The sequence below is a fragment of the Gymnoscopelus microlampas genome, assembly GCF_963454915.1.
Source record: "Gymnoscopelus microlampas genome assembly, chromosome: 6".
NCBI lineage: Eukaryota > Metazoa > Chordata > Actinopteri > Myctophiformes > Myctophidae > Gymnoscopelus > Gymnoscopelus microlampas.
This window is the reverse complement of record NC_139943.1, coordinates 43429194-43452077: the sequence shown is the minus strand read 5'-3', so window position 1 is coordinate 43452077 and position 22884 is coordinate 43429194. Positions and strand designations below refer to the sequence as shown.

General features: G+C 40.3%; 1 protein-coding gene and 1 long non-coding RNA gene across 2 annotated transcripts; both read right to left on the bottom strand.

Moving 5' to 3' along the window:
* Nucleotides 1-11801: 11801 nt before the first annotated feature.
* LOC311047393 lies at nucleotides 11802-13189 on the bottom strand. Its single transcript, XR_014600975.1, has 2 exons — nucleotides 12860-13189; nucleotides 11802-11900 (listed from the first exon to the last, which is right to left on the bottom strand). It is a non-coding gene; the product is annotated as an uncharacterized lncRNA (long non-coding RNA).
* A 768-nt stretch (nucleotides 13190-13957) lies between these two features.
* Nucleotides 13958-22473, bottom strand: morf4l1 (mortality factor 4 like 1). The gene is made up of 12 exons (XM_084060444.1): nucleotides 22352-22473; nucleotides 21182-21228; nucleotides 21011-21078; nucleotides 20821-20907; nucleotides 18753-18830; nucleotides 18601-18626; nucleotides 18127-18218; nucleotides 17389-17490; nucleotides 17186-17274; nucleotides 16492-16664; nucleotides 14698-14782; nucleotides 13958-14607 (listed from the first exon to the last, which is right to left on the bottom strand). Exons 1-12 carry the CDS (start codon nucleotides 22389-22391, stop codon nucleotides 14523-14525), a joined length of 972 nt encoding a protein of 323 aa, XP_083916570.1. The 5' UTR covers nucleotides 22392-22473; the 3' UTR covers nucleotides 13958-14522.
* Between the last annotated feature and the right edge of the window lie 411 nt (nucleotides 22474-22884).

Genomic DNA, 22884 nt, shown 5'->3' with positions numbered 1-22884 from the left:
CTCCAGAAGAGCGGGGGTATGTTCTTTCATGTTTTAATGGCTCGGAGTGACCGCAGCCCTTTGTGGCCAATGCATTTTCCAATACTAATGACATGCAGTCACACACTGCTCTGGCATCAGTGTGCTACTAAGGCCCTGCGCCCACTATGTAATTAGTCTACCACTAACTCCTACTCTGGGGAAACATTCACAACCACATTAAACCTTGACGGTTTTTCACCTCACAGAGCCCAAAGCAGATGGCTGTGCTCAAGAGGAATCATATAGAGGCTACAAATGGCTTTCGTCAGTCGGTTAAACTGATAATATTTGCTGCCTAATGGGAGGGGACGTTCAATGATCCCTGCAGGAGCTTGGCTCTGCTTCCCCTGGTCAATCTGGACTGAAAGAAGCAGGAAGGCCAACAAGGATTAGATAACAACCTTTTTTCTTTTCTTTTTTGGCGATACATCCCCACAGTAACGCAATCACTCCCTGGAGAGTCTGCAATCTGCTGCTGTAAAAAAAAAAACTAAACACCAGAGGGGCCTGCTGTAGTCAGTGACAATCCTGAAGAATCAATCTTCCACGGCACCTCACAGAAATGCCTCCCTTCTCATCACAAACCCTACAATTCTTTTAGCAATGCAAGACTGATGAAGCCATATCTGATGTGTACAATGCTGCCATCGAGTGGGCACAAAATGGCATTACATCCATCATATTATAAAAACAGCTTTTACTATCCTTTTCTCTATTGGAAGAGAGACATTTATACATTAACAAAAACACATAGAAATGGTGGAGACCACAGCAGTCTGTCTGTGATCATCCTTGTGTCACACTGAACTCAGAACACTGGGGCACTCTCTGATCCCTTTGTCAAACGTCTGTTCCAGATCTCACGTGTTCCTTTAGATTTCCAGATCAGAAGGGGACATCAGGAGAAAACCTGTTGAAGCAATCAATCAGACTTGAACCAGCCTCATTAGCCATGGCTACATCGGCATACTTGTCTTGCGCAGACGACAGGCTCTGTGTCACAGAGGTTACATGAAAGCCTTCCCAGTGAAAAATAGTTCTGAGAGGGGGCCCTTTCTGTGACCCGGCTTTGAACAAAGTGTTAATCCAGAAGAGGTGGGCTCACTCTTGTAAAGCAGGATGTGATCGGAGAGGGGGGAAAAATCTGGGGTAGCTTGCTGAACGAATCTCCAGAGAAGATCTGAGAAGGCTGTTGCATGTCATTGTTTCTGGTGTCATCATCCCAGCGCTGAGATCTTAAAAGCACAATAACCTGAGGCAAGTCACAGAATGGACATGCGGTTCTGGTTACAGCTCTGGAAATGAGATTAAAGGATGTTCTTCTTCAAACACACTGAATTGTACTTGCCATAACTACTGAAAACGGTTGACACTGATGAAACCACAAATGACCAAATAATAAGAAACTAATGGTTGCTAAAAAAGAAAGAAAGAAAGAAAGGAAAAAGCATTTGGGACCGTTCAACTCAACACATTTAGACAGAGGTGACAGGAGGAAGGTTTTGCAGCCACTCTTCAGTGGCATATTAAGTTTCTTTCTTCTATAAAGTGGCCCAGGCTCAGAACTTGATTTCCATCAGGGGAATGACATATTGGCCACCCGCGCCAGTAGACTGTGCTTTGGTGAATCAAACCCACTCAAACCAGGAGAGGAGGAAAACAGAGAAATCATCCAAGACAATATAAGTCTCACAGGTGTCTATGTAATCCCTGAGCTTGGCCACGTCCAGCACTTCACTGGAAATAAATCGTATTAGCTGCATTAATAAAGGCTTTGAGGGGACTGCACTGCCAGGCCACATTCCTCTTAAAAGTGTTTTAAAGCGTTTAAATTAACACCACATGTCCTCTTCATATGTAAGCAATATTTCATGAGTCAGTATGAATTACACACTAGCACAACTGAATAGGACATCTACACTTAATAAACAGTTAGTGGGAGGGGGAGGATAAACACTCAGGTATAAAACCAAACACAGCTCTGCTCTGGAATGTCTAGGTTTTCAGGCAAAAACTAAACTGCAGCGACATCTGTCATGCTGTTAATACTATTACTATTGCTGGGGTAACACATTATATGATATTTCTTTCATGATGAGAAAACATATAACGCACAACTTTATGGTGGAGGACACTGATCTGAGTGAGACATTTTTCACTGGCATGGAGAACTGTGAAAAGGAGCCAGAGAAAGAAATGAATGCTATTAAACAAGATTACCTGCTGAAAGAATCTACAGTTTAGGCACATGCAAGCTGAAAGTAACTGTGAAAGAAAAAGTGCACCACTCATTCATGCAGGTACAACAGTGAAATGTTGGTATAGCATGCTCCGCAAGACTGTGCTAACAATAACAATTACAATATGACAAGATATTATTGATAATAATGGATATTACAACACAATAATGCAATAAATAAGGTAAGGGCATCCTGAATTACGTGATTCACTGCTGGGTGGTAAATGAAAAGGGAGTAATTCATTTACACACAGAATACAGCCAGTTGTGCATGCTGCATGAAGAGTTCACGCACCAGAGACCATCTAAAGAAAGAGCTGGAGCTAAAAAGAAAAAAAGAAAAAAGATTGAGGAACCAACAGTTTGAGAAAATCTAACTTGAACACTATCAAATACCCAATCATGAAGAAATCACCAGTGAGATGATGGGTGCCAGATACTTAGCCTACTTCACAAAGAAGAAATTAGATTAATGCTGCACCTAGCACTGCACCTTTACACCCTTTGGGTGACAGACCATCGTCCGCACTGGTCCCCATCATAAAAAATAACTTCAATACATTGTCACCAAGGATTCAGAGCCTCATAATGAAAATGCACAGATACGACTTTGAGCTGATATACATGCCAGGAAAGCACCTGATACTTGCTGACACACTGCCCCACTCACACACAAGAAGTACAAGGATGTTCTAAGACGCGTGAACATGGCGTCTGCTGAACCTTCGGTATCAGACAAAAATCTTTGAGAAGATACAAAATCGATGGCCTACAGGTTCCAGCCCAGTGTTCTACCACATCAGAGGTGAACAGAGAATTATTGGACTGTTGCAGAAGCAAACTAGAAAAAGTGCTCCTCGGAGCACAGGTCTCCGCCAGGTCAGGTAGGTTATTGTGGGCCAGCAATTTTTGGAATTCGCCAATCAGGATGGAATATGAAAAATCAGACTGAACCATCTTGATTACTTGACTATAGAGATAATGTGTACCGGTTTGCATGATGTTTGGACAAAATTTGTATGAGTAATATAAAAAAGAAAAGTGTTACAAAAATCGGCCTCCTGGTGGCGCTATAATAGGGCAGTGTTAAAAGGGTGGCAATCAGGATGGAATATGAAAAATCAAACAGATCCGTCTTGATCACATGACTATAGAGAGCATGTGTACCGATTTGTGTGAAATTTGGATAACATCTTTATATCAAAAATATTGTCCTCTAAAGAGTGTGCATACAAAGTTTTAAACAGATCGGTGCAGTTATAGGTAAAAACACGAATCGGCCTGTAATAGCGCCACCATGAGGCTATTTTGAAATTTGAAAACAAGTGGCATTTCTTTCTCGGCCTAATGGGAATGTGTGTGCAAAATGTCACAGAAATTGCATGCTGTGTTCATGATTTGAGGCATTTTGTTCAAAACGGAGTACTCCTGCAAACTTTGGAAGTCAATTTTAGCCAATCAGGATGGAATATGAAAAATCTGAAAGACCTGTTTTGTTAATGACTATAGAGATACTGTGTACCAATTTGTGGGATTTTTGGACAGAATCTGTAGTACTGTCAAAAAATGTGTTTTGCACAAATCGGCCTCCTGGTGGCGCTATAAAAGGCCCATGTGAAAAACTTGGGGCAGAGGTTCTGAATTGGCATCCAGGGAGTGTGTGTGCACAGTTTCGCTGCGACCGGGCCAATGGTGCCAGAGATTAGCTGCTTGCAGACAGATGGACGGACGGACACACGGACAGACAGGGGGCAAAACATACTCTCTCGGACACAAAAATAACAGTCATTCCATAAGAATTAAGATGGGATATACTACAAAGAAACCATGAAACCAAGGTAATCTCGGTTTGAGAAATGAAAGAAGCTGAGAATCAGTCTTCCAGCTTGGAATCAAGAAAAACATTGAGACAATCAATAAGCAAATTTGCGAAACAAGTCACAAACACAGGAATAAGCAAACCAAAGAGCCTCTGACAATAGCTGATGTGCCAACAGCACCATGGCATAAAGTAGCAATTAACTTGTTTCATTTCAAGCGTAAAGACTAGTATCTCATGTCATGGTCATTATCTACTTCCCTTCAAACTTCCCTAAAATGGCATTACTATCAAACACATCACCAACCTGTCATAACACACACATTCGATCTTTATCAGACAAGGCATACCAAACACATTACTGAGTGATACCAGACCATGCTTCAACAGCAGAGAATGGCAGGGATTTGCAGAAAAGCTAGTCTCGCGTGGCCAGACTGTTGCCTCCCACAATTTTCAAATGTTTCCGGTCATAGAGTCTGGGACTCGGAAGCTCTGATCATGATTAGAATATAAACCGGATGTGAAGCCTCCTCCCCACTTCCGTTTCGTCTTTACAGTCGCGCAAATTTATCCTAATATAAATCTAAATGATCTAAGTGTATTTAGCTTGCTGCTTAGCAGAAATGGAAATTAAAAAGTAAAATGTAAAGATATTTTAAAATATATTTTCGTGAACGGAAGTGCCAGTTTCCTCTCTCGGATTTCGGGAGTTGTAGTTCCAGACTCTATATATAGCATTCAGAGATTGTGGAATAGTTGTCTGGCTACGCAAGACTACAGAAAAGTATACTTCAAGCATGTGACATCAAGGGCCCTGTCTTGCAAGTCGCCTTACCCCTTATGCCTAAACCTTTTTGACTTTAAAATAGTTCAAATAGCCTATCTGCAAGCTCACAACGTGTTGATGTAGATCGGCTATTTGAACGATTTTAAAATGTTTTTGAAAATAGTAAAAAAGTTTAGGCATAGGCGCTAGTGATGCGCGGGTTGACCCGTAACCCGCGGGTCAACCCGGGTCGAGGCAATTATGCGGGCTGCGGGTGGGGAGGCATGCGTTAATCCGACAGACCTTTTCTCCGACTATGTGGCATCCGCGTGCGGTTAGGGTTAGGGTGTGGGTTTGGTTCGGGTTTACTGTTTAATGTCGGAGCACTGCGCTGTCGGAGGAATGCGCTGTCGGACTAACGTATTGCACCCCTGCGGGTGAGCGGGTCAGCCGCTCTCACACGCAAAAAATAAATAAAAGATCACATGCTCTTGTTTTGTCTTTATTCCTAATAAGGATAAGAATAATAACAATAAAACAGTTTGACTACACTTGGGGATTATTTTCTAACCATGATTTTACAGAATCAAAAAAAAATCGCGGGTCGCGGGGCGGGTTGAGCCATAGATTTATATATGGGTTCGCGGGGCGGGCTGAGGCGGGTTGGTTAGCGTGGCGGGGCGGGTCATGAAAAAACCCGACCCGCGCATCACTAATAGGCGCGCAAAATAGGGCCCCATTTCCCCTGTATGTACATCCCAATGGGGAAGCTGAAAAGGATTCCAGATTGTCAAGCAACACCTGAAGAACACTAGCCTGGTAAACCCTCCCTCCGGAAATCTCATGGGTTTACCAGGCTAGAAGAACACTGCTGGCAGTGACTCATAGATTGATACTTTGCTCTACTCAGCTACAGAACATCGCCTCTTGAATGTGGACTTAGACCTACCTGCTGAGCTGCTGATGAATCAGAAGCTGCATACTACGCTGCCAAGATTCTCAAAGCAAAGAAGATCCAAAACTGGAGTAAAGGCTACAACAACAGAAGATAAAGTCAAGCTATTCTTTGAAAAAACAGTCTGCATGACTCACGACACAGTAAAAACAAGATGAAATTTGGAAATCACTTTCAAACACTAGGCATCCAGCCTGCGATCTCAACTGCAAAACGTAAATAAACTAGACGCCTTGCAATTGGCAATTGCAAAGTGTGGTTGCGCCGACGCCGGTCGGGACTCGAGTAATACGCCAGGAGGAATACCGTCGGAGACTGCGCCAATTACATTGTCACGTCACTCCTGAGATCACTTGCGTTTCATTTTGAGAGGATCGATCCCCCAAAAATAAGGTTTTTGCATCGAACGGTTACATTTTGTGCATTCGTGGCGCCCCCTATGGATCAAAGTAGAAATGCTTTTGGGGATTGGTTTAGTATACCACCCTCGACATGTGATTCAAATGTGGGATTGACCGGACGTTTCGTTCGTGATTTATGGCATTTTTGGTCAAACGGGCCCCTCCCGCTAACTTTGGAAGCCATTTACGGACGGACGGTACGGACTATCAAAATTCCGCTTGGATAGGTTTATCGCATGGGTCCATAGATCACGTGTACCGATTTGTGTGAGATTTGGAAAAAAATTGAAGGAAAAGGAGCAAAAAGTGTGTTTTGAAGAAAATTCAAAATGGCGGAAAATCTATCCTGACGCAAATGGGCGTGGCCTATATGGGAAGATGCGTCGTGACCCAAGGAATCCAGGGAAAACGAAATTTTGATTTTACGACCTACGGTTCAAGAGTTATAGGCCAAAAGGTAAAGGGGGCTGTTATAGCGCCACCATGTGGCCGACTGGTGTGATTATTTTCTTAATAATTTTTCAAAAAACTATTAACCTCCCCTCCAAGTTTTGTAACTGTAGCCCTTACGGTTTCCGAGAAACAAATACTTGAATGGGAGTTTTTGCAATTCCCATTAAAGTGGATGGGGAAATTTAATGCACTAATAAATCAATATCAAAAAATCTATCCTGACGCAAATGGGCGTGGCCTATATGGGGAGATGCGTAGTGACCCAAGGCATCCAGGTGAAAAGAAATTTTGATTTTAGGACCTACGGTTCAAGAGTTACGGGCCAAAACGTAAAGGGGGCTGTTATAGCGCCACCATGAGGCCGAATGGTGTGATATTTTTTTAAATAATTTGGGACTTAATTATGAATTTTCCCTCCAAATCTGATAACTCTAGCTCTTAAGGTTTCTGAGAAAAAAATACTTGAATTTGAGTTTTTTCACTTTTACATTAAAGTGGATGGGGAAATTTAATGCACTAATAAATTAATATCAATTAAACTATTCAACCAATCTCTTAGCATATACAATAAATACAAGCGCACGATTCCCGTTCAAGACGGTCATTTTGATATATGGCACAACATTAGGGGATAAAAACTGTGGGAGGAGATGCGGTTTGAAATAAAGTTTATCTATAAATAAAGATATAAAGAGTAAAGAGTACTATAGTCTGGTTGCCCTGTTAGGGCAACCACACTAATTAAGTAATGATGACCACAACACGAAAACGTGCGTAGATACAATTTGGTCGCGAAATACGTAACATATTTACTGCCAATAGACCAATTATTTGTTTACCAACATTGACACTGGATGCACAGGTGATTGTTTCATGCAATCAATTCTCAGCCTGTTGTTTGTTTTGGGGTGCGCACCGCGTCCTAGCGAGACCTGACAGAATGGGTTTCATTTGGAGCCAGTATGACGTTTGGAGCCAGTGTGACGTCATCTGTTAAGGGGTCTATACTTACATTTGCTAATACTTACATTAGCTGTCCACAGACGGACGGACGGACGGACGGACAGGGTGCGAAACATGTGTACATTATGTAGGGATGTCAGGAGGACTGAAGAAGTACAAACAAGATGGCATTTGAGCATCACTTTCAAACACACTGTTGTTAATTAAGGCATAAGTATGCCTGAAGCATACTCTCACTTTCTCAGACAAGCATGCTTCAAAAACAGGTAAATAGTAAGTGTTGCGTGTGTGCATGTACTTCCTGACTGTCAGGAAGTGTCTCTCCTGGGCTACTGTGGAGATAGACAGGCCATGACTCCTCCCACTTCTTGATTGTTTGGTTCACTATAAAAGCCACACTTGGCATAGGCTTTTTCCTCTGTGGTTTCTGTTGCGTCTGCTCTGTGCAGTGCCCTGGGTAGGTGTATATTGTAGGTAATGGGTGAAAGTACATGGGCTCTATAATAGGCCGAACTGGCTAAACCCACTAATTGGGGATTTAGGACTGGGCTAGGGGCATTCCCCCACAAAAGCTGATATTTTTGGGACACCTGCCTTACCCGCAAAACATCTGCACTTCCCAGTTACATTATGCATAGGTTTGGTTTAATGCAACAACACGCCCACGGCCACAGCCACACCTCTAGGCGCAAATAGGGGAGTCGGCATAATGAATAGCGGGTATAGTGGCCGCAAAATAGCGTTTAGGGACAGTGCCAGCTCCCTTCCCTAATTCACGGGTAGTGGGCAGTAAATCATGGGTAGTGGGCAGCGGTTGCGGGTTTAGCCTTGGCAAAAATATGGCCCCATGTATATTTGCCCTTCTTGAGACTGACCTTTTGTTCGTCACACTTGCCCTGCTCCATATTGACTGTGTTGAGCCTTCCACCTTTTGTGTTCAATAGTCAGACAGAGGCAAATGATATTATGTTTGTTTTATATGATAGATGTCCGAATGCCTAATTTGTATATTTAAATATACAATTTCAGAAAACTTGTAATACGATAAATCATTGTCTTCATGTAAGTAATCAACTGGGGAAGTTTCATTTTGATAACTATTTTTAAAATGTTGTCATTATTTCACCTGTCATGTACGTATGGGGAAAATAACAAAATGTGTGATAAATACGAAGAAGCTACTCCTGTGGAAAGGTTATCCTATACTTATTTACTTATATTGACCCTATAAACAATTTAATATAGGTATGGTTTTTCCCACTCTTTCGATAATCATTGCTCAATTTTGGGGCTATGGCTCATGGACTATATCCTCATGGCGTGTCGTATGCGGTTCAAGGGTCCACCGGTTGTACTCCTGCCTTGTTGATGTTGGGGAGGGAGCTGAGGACACCACCTGGCCTTCGTGGCCTATGGGCGGCCACCTGATACTTGAGGGGAGCAGGTGCCTAGTTCATGCAGCTATAGGTCAGGGTCAGGCTAAGAGGGGGGGGGTAAAACAATGGGGAAGGAAGGTTGGAGGAAAAAAGCCTGCGAGTGGAAACAAGGAAGCGGGAGACACTATTGTTACACAGTGTGGGTAAAGAGAGAGAGCCTAGAGACAGAGCAGCCTCTTTGTTATTTTTCAGCACCCTCCCAACCCAGATCTTGCCTGTAAAGGGCAATAAAACCCGGTTCTCCGATTAAACGTCAGTCATTGTTTCCTACTTTTATTTCATTAGTGGGTCAGCTGTGAGGGACCACAAACGCAAAATATGCAAAAACAATGCCTTATGCCGGCCTCCATCATTTTCTCTGGTGCCCTGTCAAATGTTAGCCTGGTAAACCCTCCCTCCAGAAATCTCAATTGTATTTACTCCTGGAATCAAATGGAAATGAGATTTCCGGAGGGAGGGTTTACCAGGCTAGTCAAATGTTATTAATGATGACATGCACATGCACAGCCGTATATTATCAACCAAGTGTGTCGAGGTGGTTTCCATATAATTTGGGTTTTGTTATAAATAACGTAAGAGCACCGAAGTCTGGCGTAATTTACACATCCTAGGTTTGTCTACCTGGTTCAGGGTTTTCCACCCCCATTCTGAATCCCCATAGACGTATTCAATATCGTGTCAAATAAGAAATGTGTTCCAAAAATAAACAAATGACCCCGGCGGTTTTACTCTTATGGATATGAAGCATCAACTGATATCATTATAAATTATTTATAATAATTTATAAATGTTGAGGGGAAACTTGCTCTGATAAGGACACAGCACAGTACATCCAACTTGGGATGGTGTGAGGCTCATTTCTACACATATGGATGAGTTGGATTGACAAACCTTGCTCATCATGCACAGTTGGGATCAGGAGGCAGACTTGCAGCAGCCATACACGCTTCTCTGTATCCACCACAACAGCCATGATGAGCCCCCAACCCAAAATGTTGTTTGTATTCAAACAAATCATTTTCGCAGAAAAAAATCTGAGAATACATTTAAAAGTAATTGAAAAAACACGGCCCCTCATACAGTACATTAGAATGACAAGAATCAGTCACCAGAACCAAGGACGGGTGTTTTCGATAAATCCATCATGGTTTGAAGTTACAATGGGTTTGTAGGAAGGGGCATGTCTGATAAAATTAATACCAAATATCTAAATACTGAATAAAGCAACTTAACTGCCTGGAATGCTCACAAAAGCCTAAGTAGACGTTAAAGGAGCACTTCACCCCTGGAAGAACTTTTGTAGTATAATATTTGTAGTAGATAACAGTAGCAAATTTTGACATTTGCACCCTATGGCCAGAACAATATAGAAGTATGTGTTTTTGACTGGGGTTTGACTGGACTGCAGTATTACTACAATGACCATAATGCTTTGGGGCACTGCCCTTCCTTGATGGGAGGGGAGAATGCGTGGGGGTGTGGTCTACATTGTAACTTTCCCCTCCCAGTTCTCACTACAACATCAACACATGTTGATGTTGTCATCAACCAGTGTTGCCATGTCTGCTTATTATAAGCGACTCTGGGACTTTGTAAATATTGGTAGTTGAGGGTTACTTTTTTTGGGCTTGTTTTTAAATACATAGATAAAATAATTGTGTACTTGTCCACGGACCCTCATCTGAAATTATAATTTCTGCCAAGGACCCCTGTACCAGATTTGTGTTGTTAAAATGTTTCAAAAATATTCCATACATTTAGTGCTTTTTTTACTCAAGATTTCTTAGAAAATAGCAGATCTACAACCTCACAATGCGTCACATCGCTACGCGTTGTGAGCTTGTAGATCGGCAATTTTCAAATAGCCTATGTCTAGGTTTCAAGTGCTCTTGGCCTATAGGTATTTTCTTTTGGGCTTGTTTTCATAGATCTGGTTGCTTATTTCTCTCACAAGATCTGGCAACACTCAATCTTCGCTGCTGTTGTATTGTATTCTGTATCGATTGCATCTTTTAGCAAACTAAATATCATGTGTAAATTAGCAGAGTAGCACAAAGTGTGTGTGTGTGTGTGTGTGTGTGTGTGTGTGTGTGTGTGTGTGTGTGTGTGTTCAACATTCCTTCCCAGTTCCCACCATGAAGACAGTCCGGTGCTGGTGATGTCCATCTAGTCGGGACATCCATGGCGTTGAGGCATAGTCAACAATATAATAAAACAAAACGTTTCATACTCATGTCATGCATTTTTCCTTATTTCTGATAACATAATGTTTCACTGTCATTTACAGTTATATTCTTTGGACTAAACTTGGCCATTACTTTAGAATAGATGACATGCTAATGTTCAAATACTCTTGTCATACACAGCCGAATCGTTTTCTTTTTATTTTCAACTGAGACAGTTTCATGCTTTCAATTGGTGTATATGGATAATGTTAGGTTTTACTATAGCCTATTGTATCTAAGACCAGTAAAGTTGAATCCAACGTGCTGGGGTCCCCAGAAAAATAATGATTGCATGTCGAAGTAAATACTAAGAGAATGAACAAGAGTTTTTCACTATTATATCTGTAATGCTTACAAGTCATGTAATTATGTACCATATTCTGCCAAATGAAAGACCATCTCCTATCCTATATCATGAAACAGTTCAAAAGAACCCTTATAGATTTGGGTGTTCATACATTTTGTCATTATAAATGCTTACACAATGTAGAATATACCAATGAGTAGAGCAAGCAGTGTGTAAATGTAACCGTTTTATTTAGAAAAATAATATATATGGCTGTAGTCCCAGGTCTTCAACAGCAGTTCCATTTTTGCAGGCTGATGACGACTTTCTGTCCTGTCATTGGAAAGAACACATTAGATTAGACTTGTAGTTTACATGGATATCATCCGACGTGATACATAATTGTTCTTAGTTGCATGCGCACCGAAAATAGCAGACCTACAAGCTCACAAAGTGTTGAGTCCGCGACGCGTTGTGAGCTTGTAGATCTGCTATAAGGCGGGGACAAACGACGCACCCTTTTCTTTTTCCCTCCCTGCACAGAGATTAATTAATTTCATGTAACCATACTTTTTTTGTGAACAAGAGACACTTGTCTTCTCCCATTACCCGCAGTCCGTTTTAATTTTAGTGAAACGAGTCGAACGCAATCAGTAAGTAAAGTGACGTTGTGCTACTCTACGCACACGGCCGTCAGTCGGGACGAAACATGTCAGTCATGGCGGAGCTTCAACCTGGTGTTTGCACTTTCTACATGTACAGACCGTACATCTACATAAACGTTCAAATTTCAAATATAAAGTGCTGACCTCATGCCACGGATGTTACAATTTGAATCGGGTGGGTCTAAGTACCAGTATCTTCCGTATTGTTTAATAAAAAGCATTTTAATCCAATCGGTGGCCATTTTCTCCTTATGCTTTCAATTACGCGACCCTATCGGTTGGGATGTGTATTGCACTCTGATACATTAAACATCTATGAGAAAATGGCCACCGTTCGGATTTAAATGTTTTTTTATTGAACAATATGGAAGATACATGTACTTAGACCCATCCGATTCCAATTGTAACATCTGTGGCCACGGGGTAAGAATTTTATATTTGAAATATGAACGTTTATGTAGATGAAAGGGCTGTGAATGGAAAAAGTGCCAACACCGAGGCTACATCAAAGTCAACAATGACAAACGTTCCGTTCACGCCAGGCTCCACAAGCTAGTTTAGTCTACCCAAGGGATATACAACATGAGATTATAGTGATAGTGGCAACTTTACAGCATGTTTACTTACTCGAGAGACAAGCGTCCACCGTCCACGGTCCGTGTACATTGTCAGTTCCACTAAGAAACATCCCCGACGGGTTGTTGCTCCTCACTGCCCGCCTTAGCTGCGTGTGGGTCCGGGTACTAAAGTATAACTCTGATATGTTTACACACGCCATGACAGTACATGTGTGAGGTAGCTAATGGGAGTTGCCGAGTGGGGAAATGTTTGGGAGACACCCTCAGGGGCCGGTCCTTTGAACCATGGGCGTTGGTTTGGGTTTGAACTACACCTGTAGTCACCTGCAGTATGTAGTTCGGACATAAGGTGAGACACGGCTGAAAACGTCATTTTCCGCGTCATTTGACGCTTTCAGCCGTGTCTCACGGATCAAACGGATCAAAAATCTAAAAACACAGATACAACACAAAAAAAACACCAGGATCATGTTTATGGGGTCCTAGACTTCATGAAAAAAGGTTTTGGGTGAAGTGTCCCTTTAAAATGACGCCAAACATGTTTGAAAGTGAAATATCCCTTTAAGAGTTGTATTAGATTTTTCAAAATACAGTATACCCTGTACCAATAGATGGTGCTGCAGCTTCTTCAAATGATCCTGCTATATTAGCATTTTAATGCCAATAACATTGTGGCATTCTTCTATTTACCATTTAGCCTACCTGTCTCCTTTGGCGGTTCATTTGAGGGTTTTTGTGAAAGTAACTTAAGTGATTTAATGCTTACTTGGCACATAAAGTAATATTGTAGCATACATTACTTTATGAAAAAAAACATGATCCGGCCAATAAGTAATAACACCCTCCATTACTGAAATCATGGCTGAAGAGCTTTCCAACTGAATAACATTACTTATTAGAGAGCACCTTCCATGACAGATATTTATCAAAAGGGGATTTCACACCAATGGCGAGGCTACTTCTAATGTGCATCTTGTTTGCCCTAGCCTGACACTCAGCCTGAATTTCCATTTAATTCCATCCAACATGGACAATTTCTTGTGACTAGCGATTCAGGGGCTGGAACCAGGCAAAGTTTGACCTTTGCAAAAAAGTATTATGTAATTTGAATCTGCTTCATAACAGAGCTACTGTATACAAAGTAAACTGAGAATGAAAAACTTTTATTATAAAATGACAACAGCCAACAAGACTAACTTAGCCAGCGTTAGAACAGAAACAAAACATGAGGAAACTTTTCTTTTTGAAAGATCTCAGTAAACACCAGAAGAGAACAAGCATCATAATTAGAAACTAAAAAGTGGTACTCAAGAACATACCAAAAACACACACGTTCTCAGCAGCTTTCCACATGAAAGTAAATGAGTTTTTGTCCAGGGAGAAGTCTGAAATCTTGGACTGGTTTTTATAAACTCTCAATAACAATCAATAAGATCTCAGGCGATCTGTTCTGAAAACTCTCTTGTGACATCTTTTCCAAAAAAGGTGGCAAGAACATAGTCTGCAAATCAACAGACAATACCTCACTTTCTAACCGTATCAACATTAAGCCTGCTTTATGATTTGGTGACAAAGTGTTGTGCGATATGTCGCTTGACATATTTCCAACAGAAAAAAAAGAAGACGATGCATAAACACTTTTATCAGTTAAAAACAAGTTTTTTTTTAGCAACACGTCGCACAACACTGTAGTCGAAACATAATTCAGGGTTTTAAACTGCTTTGCGGTGGTACTCTGGAGGGGCCACTTCATAGTCACTTGCATTGAAGAGGGATGCAGAATGCTTAACAAGGTACCTAGAAAGGACACAAAACAGTTACTTACATACTGTACTACAGACTGAAAATGATCTTTCAAGTTAACTTTGTGAAACCCACAGTACTCACTTGAGGAAGTCCTGCAGATAACTGAGCAGCAGTGCAAGGCTCTTCTCATCCAGGGGTGTGTAAGCCAGCATGGCTCCAATTCTTACTGTCAGAAACAAGAGTGGGGGGGGGGGGGGTATAAATCATTACACTTTCTTTGATACATTAAACCATAGACATCACATGATGAAAATAAAAACCTACACTAGAGCTTTCAGTGAGTTTCCAGAAGTAAAAATTCCATTGATATTCTGCATAGAGAATTTCTATTATTAGCCATATCCTAACCATTCAAGGTTGCCTTACGAGCTATGATTGTGAAACAATGTTATATTCCTGTAGATGCCACAAGTTCGTATGAGATAAACTTAAAATGAGTCAATAATCAATGTTGCTGTTACACACCATCTTGTGTGCATGTTGCAGTGTTTAAAGGCTGTAGCCTACAGCCTGAGGAGAGGCTCATAGCACGCACTTTTCCGATGGGGCGATGCTCTTCAAGAGTGTGTGTGCCTGTCTCCTGTCAGCTGCCGTTTAGGATCGCGGGAGTCTTCTTCTTTTTAATGGGACTCCAGTACAGCAAAGCATCTCCTTGCTCATAGCGATCTCAGAATCGATCCAATATTTCCTTTTTATATGTAAGTAAGAGGTCTGCACAATCACCCTCAATGTGCAAGGTGGGTGTACCTTTTACGATTTAAAAAACTTCTGTATTTCAGTGGGCAAGACCCTTTAGCCCTACATTTTTGCTACCAGATCCCATGGCCCGGAAGGCTGGCGTTCATCATCGTATAAAATCACTACAAGTATAATAAATACAAAGGTTATATTTTGAAAGTAGTAAGCTGAACTATCGTTATGTTGGGAACATTGGAAAGGTATGTGCAATGGCTTATGGGATGAGTAGTTCCTTCACTCTTTGCATTTTACAATTTAATTATTTTCGACACAAATCAAATGCTTTATGGTCATGATTAATCTCATAGTTGAATGGCTTGGTTCCAGGCTTACATTTGTATTTTCTGAAATGTCTATGGAGTAAATGTATGGGAAATTTACTTCAGGAAACAGCTGCTCAAAAAGTGCGCTGGTTATTCTGATTTCAGCTTGGGCACCTCATCAGTAATCACAGATGTTGGGTTGAATTTGGCCCGCAACACCTCCAGAAGGCTCATCAGTTAATTCCGGCAGAAACATTTGGACTTTGTTAGCTTTACATAAACCAACAGTTCTACAAATATTTCCACAGCATTCATATTTGCATTTAGTAAAGAAAGAACGCATCCTATTCACCGTAAAAATAAAAATCCCCAAAATTCCCCCCAAAACAGGATGCAAACAGATAAATAGATCGATAAAACACCAGCGTGTAAATAATTGAGCTTCTGATGATAGACAGACTGTAGATTAAATAAATTAATGATGGGCATCTGGGCAGAATTCAAATTGGTTTAACCCACAATTTTGAGAGACATTTGAAGTTTGATTGACTGATTTAAGAACATACTAATTATTATTATTATGTTAGCTCTAGATAGATACAACTGGCATATTCATTTGCTGCCAGGTCAAATAGCACTGGAGAGCTTGTAACCTTTAATGAGTTTGATGGCTAATTTCTGCCTATTCTTGGCAAAACGATAATGTTATTTGTAATTTGTCATGAACATGCCTTCTTCATTAACCTTTTGGGTGTTTTTAAAAATGTATTTAATTAAATGTATTATGATTATTATTGTTGCCGTTTGACCCGTACATAATCAAAGCACATCCCTGTAATAACATAGCCATGCAATCATATAGAAATATTTGTACCAAATAGTCTGAGTAAATGCGGAGCCCCGTAGATCTGAGACATAGATGTATCTGGGTGGTTGGCAAGGATGTCTGCATACTGTGGCCTCTCAAACTTGTACAGAAGTTGTGTTCCCAGCATGACGTTGAAATACTCCCGTACACCAGCAACAACCTCATTCACAGCAAATTCCCTGCGCAATAAACAGATGAGTCATTGTAGATGAAGTATCAAATTATTATTAGAATAAATATTGTTATACGTTGTGAATATGTCACAACTGCAAGGTAAACCAACAAGAATGGCTCATAATATAAGATAAGAGCTGGGCAATATGTCGATATCAAGTGGATATCATGATATGAGACTAGATATCGTTTGGGATATCGTAATATTGTGATACGGCATAAATGTTTGTCTTTTCCTGGTTTTAATCATTCATGCCTTATTTTTATTAAATAGCAAAAATAGCCTAAATACAAATTCACAACGCAATGCATTGTGACGCATTGTGAGCCTGTAGGTGAGCTATTCTTGCTATCTTTGAAATGTTTTGAATTCTTTTAAAGAAAATGTACATTATTGTCACAATACAATATTATCTTCACATTATCAATATAGGCATTTAAATAATTACGTGATATTTGTCCATATCGCCCAGCCCAAACATAGGCAACAAGATCAAAACATATCAAAATTGTGTGTGTATATTACTTGCTGTCAGAGTTTCCTCTAGATTTCTTGTAGCTTGCATAATCTTCAAGAACAGAATCCACATTCTTTTTGGCAGGCAGGTGGAAAAGCTGAAGAAGACGAAGAAAGATCTTTATAGATTTGATAGAAGGCAGCTACTGGGGTGATGCAGGGAGGGGGGGGGGATATGCTGTGTAATTGTTAAACCGATTCTGGTCATGAACCTGCTTCTGCCGCGTGATCAGGTCCCAGTCATCCACGAGCCATGGTTTTAACTCCTCTGGAATCTTTACTTTAACCTCCACTCGATTTATGAAGGTCTCCTCCTAAACATACACAGGAACACTGTAGTCACTACAATCCTCCACGCAGCAGTAACTACTAGTTCAATACAGTATGCATCTCAGTGACAGAACACATGGCTTACATTGTGTAGTTAAAGCCACATGGCTTTTAACTACACAAATTCCAGCTGATCAACTTTAACTAATTTAGACCCGAGGCCGATTTTAAAAACTATTTTTTATTCTTTCTTTTTTTAATCCTGTTGCTATATACATAGAAACATCTAAAATGACACAGGTGCTTTCCCGGTTTTAAAGGTATAACAACGTATAGGCTTTCCTGGTCTTAATGGGTTAAGCAAGACGTTATGTTATTTGGCAATATATAGGACACTTGAGGTTTGAGTTGTCATGATGTAACTTAGTCCAATTGGCGAGATGTATCTCTCCGTTGTACAGTTGATTAGATATAAATAACCCAAAAATAGTGCCTCATTGACTTCCATTGTATGTTGAAACAGCTCTTTTGGCACACTAAAGATAAGGAGAAGTCCTAGACTGGATCCGCAGATCTTTGAATAGTAAAATCAAAATGAAATTTCAACGTTCTTTAAAACACGCTTCGTCCTGGGTTTTGTGATACATGCAGTATATTAAAATAGTTTTTCATGTACATACACTTTCAACAGTTGGGTCAACACGTGCCCTCTTCTTCCTTGGTGGGTGGGCTGGGTCTCCCCCTGAACTAGTGCCTTCTCCTGCCCCTGGAGCTGGATGGATACAAGGGACAGGCAGATCCGCACAAACCCGTTAAATAGAACTAAAGACATTAATGATTATTGTGGTTCATCTTGACTTTTAAAACTCCCAGGACCCTTGAAGGGTCCATTCGAGTACATTTTTACACTCTACAAATTGAGAATTGTATATTTATGGAGTTTTGGCTCATTTCAGATAACTATTATTTTGAGTATAACACACTGTTAATATAATATATTTACCACCTACAGTTATAGGTCATATACATATAAAAACTGCATTACTGTCTCATAGACCAATATTCAAACAATGTAGTATATATCTTTGTGTCAAAGATGGACAGTATAGTTTGTGATGGGATAATACACAGCATGTACAGTATATGATACTTACTCTTGAGTTTGTTCTTTTTGGTTTTCCTGCAGGGGTAAAACAGTGTGGATATATTAAAATTCCAGAAGGCAAAATCAATTATATTACGGTATCTAAAAGGATGAAAAGGATATTTCTCTAGAAATAAAAAAGGTACAGAAAACTGTACTCACACATCATTTTTCTGCGGCACAGCAGGTATCTTCTTGTTCGGTGCTACACCCCTCATCCTTCCCTCAACATAATGGTCTCTGGAAAAAAAATGTTTTGGTTAACTTGTGACATAAATATTGCATTATACCAAGACCCTAATTTCAGAGAGGAGTCTGCTCTATGAGATTTTAAGAATATAAGGATGAAATGAGCATTATGATCAAATTGAATCAAATGACACACTGTAATGATAATGTGTTGAAAACAAGGGGCAAGTCTTAGATATTTACGATGAGGCCGACAAAATGGCCAGAGTGGCGCTGTTTTGCCCTGCGCCGACCTGCGGTGTCAGAAAGAATGTATTTTAACGCAAGTGAATGGGTTTTTTACAGTTTATTACTGTAATAAAAATTGTCATAAATTCTATATGCTTCCAGTCGCTAGTTTAAAGTCTCCTTTCAATCATCAGGATATGCGTTTTGCTAAATTATGGTCCTATTTATTTTAAAATTGACGATAAAGTAGGCTATTCTCTAGGAGGGGCGGGATGATTTGATTGACAAGCTACACAACCATTTACATTCATTCCCCGCCCCCCCGCTCTTGATTGACAAGCTACCCAACCAATAATGGTCTGGTCTCATTCTGACGCGATATTGAAAGATGGCGGACCTACAGTCGTGGTACAATCGGCTTCATTTTCGGTCTGTAGAAAGCAGCGGAGTGGGTTTGTCCATCTCATTTATACAGTCTATGGTTGAAAAGCACTGTTGATCCCAAAACATTTCACTCATCTACTGTTGTATACATCTACCATGTCATTGTTTACTTTTTAATGGTCCATCGAAGAGTGCCAGCCCATTTCTGCTGAGCATTTCTGAGAAATGCACAGCAGGAAAAAACTGTTGAATGAAAAAAATATAGAAAATGTTTTCAACTCCATAAGATGTCAACTCCATCAGATATGCCATCTTATGGAGTTTACATCTAAATCAAAAAAACACAGTGGGAGGTTGGCCCATTACATGGTTTAATAGTCAACACTTTGATTTTTTTAAATATCTTTTCCCGGCATAATGGAAGAGTTCTTTCTTTTAATTTGAAAATAAATAAAATTAAAGGTTGTCCCAATTCTCAAGAATGGGTGTGATATATGGTGTGGTATATGGTATTTCTTAGTTACATCAATATTGTTCTTGTGAAGTAGTTTTGTACATATAAATTGATGTATAAAGATTACTATTTCCATAGAGACCGTCACCACACTAGTTGACATGGCCACAAGCAGACAGTTCATCAATGCAGACCTAGTAACTTTCTACCAATAGCTAAAGATTGGACAGGTTGGATATGCCTTTATTAGACTATCTTGATTATTGTTTATTAGATGGGCTAAATCTATCCAATTAAAACAATAGTTAATACTTGCTGCCCTCTAGTGGTCAGAAGTAGCTTACTGCAGCCATAAGAGAGTAAAAGTGTTGTGGCTGCTTGTCTCCACAATGTGATGAATTTGTGATAGTTACTTGATGTATAAATTCATCCATCAGAAATCTTACGTTTTACATAAATTAAATACTGAACATTTGTAAATGACATATTATTATTCGACGTTTGAACGAGTAATCTGGGGCAGCTGTGGCTCAGGTGGTAGTGGCCAGTTGGGAATTGGAAGGTTCCCAGTTCGATCCCGGCTCCCCCTGGGTTAGTGTCAAACTATCCTTGAGCAAGACACTGAGCCCCTAAATTGCTCCCGATGAGCAGGTTGGTGGCTTGCATGGTTTCCTCTGCCGTCGCTGTGTTTGTGCGCATGAATGGGTGAATGTAATGCACATTGTAAAGCACTTAGGCTAAAGGCACAATATAAATCCACCAGTTACCATTTCTTGTGTTAAACTATACCGACAAAATACAACCCAATATTAATTTCAGTGCACATGACATGTGAATTTCAGTGAAAAGACAGTTTGCGGAGTAACTCTATGCTGTCAGGACTGAAGCCTACTGTACATCAGCATGACAGGTCTATCCTCACTTTCAAAACACATGAAGAAAATCAGTCTAAAACATTTGAAAAGAGCAACTCACTGATTAGCCCTCTGAAGCTCTTTTTGTTTCTGCAGGTTACTGTCCACATACTTAAGCACTCTGCTTTCAGGAACCCATTCGTCCCAGCTGAAAAAATAAAGAAAAAGATCGGGGTGAAAACAAATCAAGCACCTGTGTAATCTTTACTGCTTTACAATATCAAAATATTTGAATTTGACAGAAAACTTACTTTTTATTCCATCCACTATAATGAATGAAGTATTTGATTTGCTTTTCCTTGATATTTGTTTTAACACACTGTGAAGAGAGACAGGACTGTCAAACTATGAACTGAGTCATAGATAATGGGTTATGTAAATGGTCAAGGGAGATCCACTGGGCAAACCTCCTAAAGGCCTACCTTAGCTTCGTAGAGCAATGGCCCATGAAAACACAGCACTCGTTCACCTGAATAAAGAACAGTTCAAACATGCAATGAGAACAGGCTAAAGGAGGCCTTTGCTGCAGGGTCATTTGTTTGCACATACTGTAGATAATGAGGATCATAAACATATCACCATAACATTGTACCCGATATATAGATATTACCGTAACATAGTACCCGGTCCCGAGTGACCTGACATAACATGTTACCTGACCTATACATATACAGGCTATTACCATAGCATAGTACCTAGATTACACAACATATTACCATAACATATTACCTGACATATCGATATAGCCTTGGATCAAGACTGTCATAGATTTATTTGATCAAGTCTGACATTTGTTATCATAAATACGTAAGCTAAGCAGCAAAATAAATGTCAGACTTGATAGAAGAAATCTATGACAGTCTTGATAACATACCAGTAAAGGGCGTCCATGATAATAAAGAATGATAACTATAATGTTAACTACGTGACAACGTTCTGTAAACATGCTGAAAGTGACGTGTGGCATCTAAAAATGTGGTTGGATTTTGATTGGCTGTCTGTTTTTATCGATCATCAATGGATCCCAACGTATTGTTCACGACCACTGTAGCTGTTATTGTAGTTGTGGTGGCCACATAATAGTTATCTTTATAGTTATAGTTCTTTATGTGGACGGCCCCTAAAGATACAAAGTAGCCTTGGATCAAGACATCATAGATGAATATTTGATCGAGTCTGACTTTTACTTTCGTATCTGCAAATGTCAAAATCGATCAAATACATCTATGATAGTCTTGATCCAAGGCTAAGACAAAGAAGCACTTCGGTACTAGAAACCTTCCTAGCTTGCTAGTATAATCTCGACATCAGCTAGTTCCTAGGTACCATTAATGCAACAACACTGGGACAGCATGCATATCTTATTTTATGCGTAGGCCTATTAGACCATTATATCGATCAGATTAGAAAGGAGAACCTGGCCGATCATTGTGATCTAGAGCCACTAAAGCAGGAAGATAACATTAACATGAACATTAGCTAGTGAGCGGCGGGAGGACCATGTTTGTATTGATGCTAAACCGTGACCATCGTCTCATCAACACTACACTACGCTACATTACACCTCAGATATGCGATGGACAAGTCCATACCTTCTTGAAATTTAGGCTTCGGGTCCTGTTTCGGCGCCATTCACAGATTAAACGATCAAAATATCTGAAAATCAAATCCAGGCATCGCCAGCTTCCATTCCATTCAGAAACGGCGCCGCTCTATTACGTAATTCTCGTCCGTGACGTATAAACCGTGCGACCACAGACCAGCCCAACATCCTTCCTTTATGCCTTCATGGCATACAGCATTGGTTCTCAAAGTAGGGTCCGGGGACCCCCAGGGGTCCTGGAGGGAGTTCCAGGGGGTCCCCAGCTAAATGATAGATTAGGCACCAAATGGACCCTTATGGGTCTGTAACTCTGAGAGTGTACACATTTGTACACTCTCAGAGTTAAAATGACATAGATTTTACAATATAAATTGCGGTCCAAGTGATAGAAATGCCATTAAATGGGGGTCTGTAGCCCTAATGCATGTCAAACTGGGGGTCCTTGAAATTAAAGTGGTTGAGAATCACTGCTAGAGCCGTAAAAATCTTCTCTTATGGGGGTCGCTGGCATATCTTTTGAAA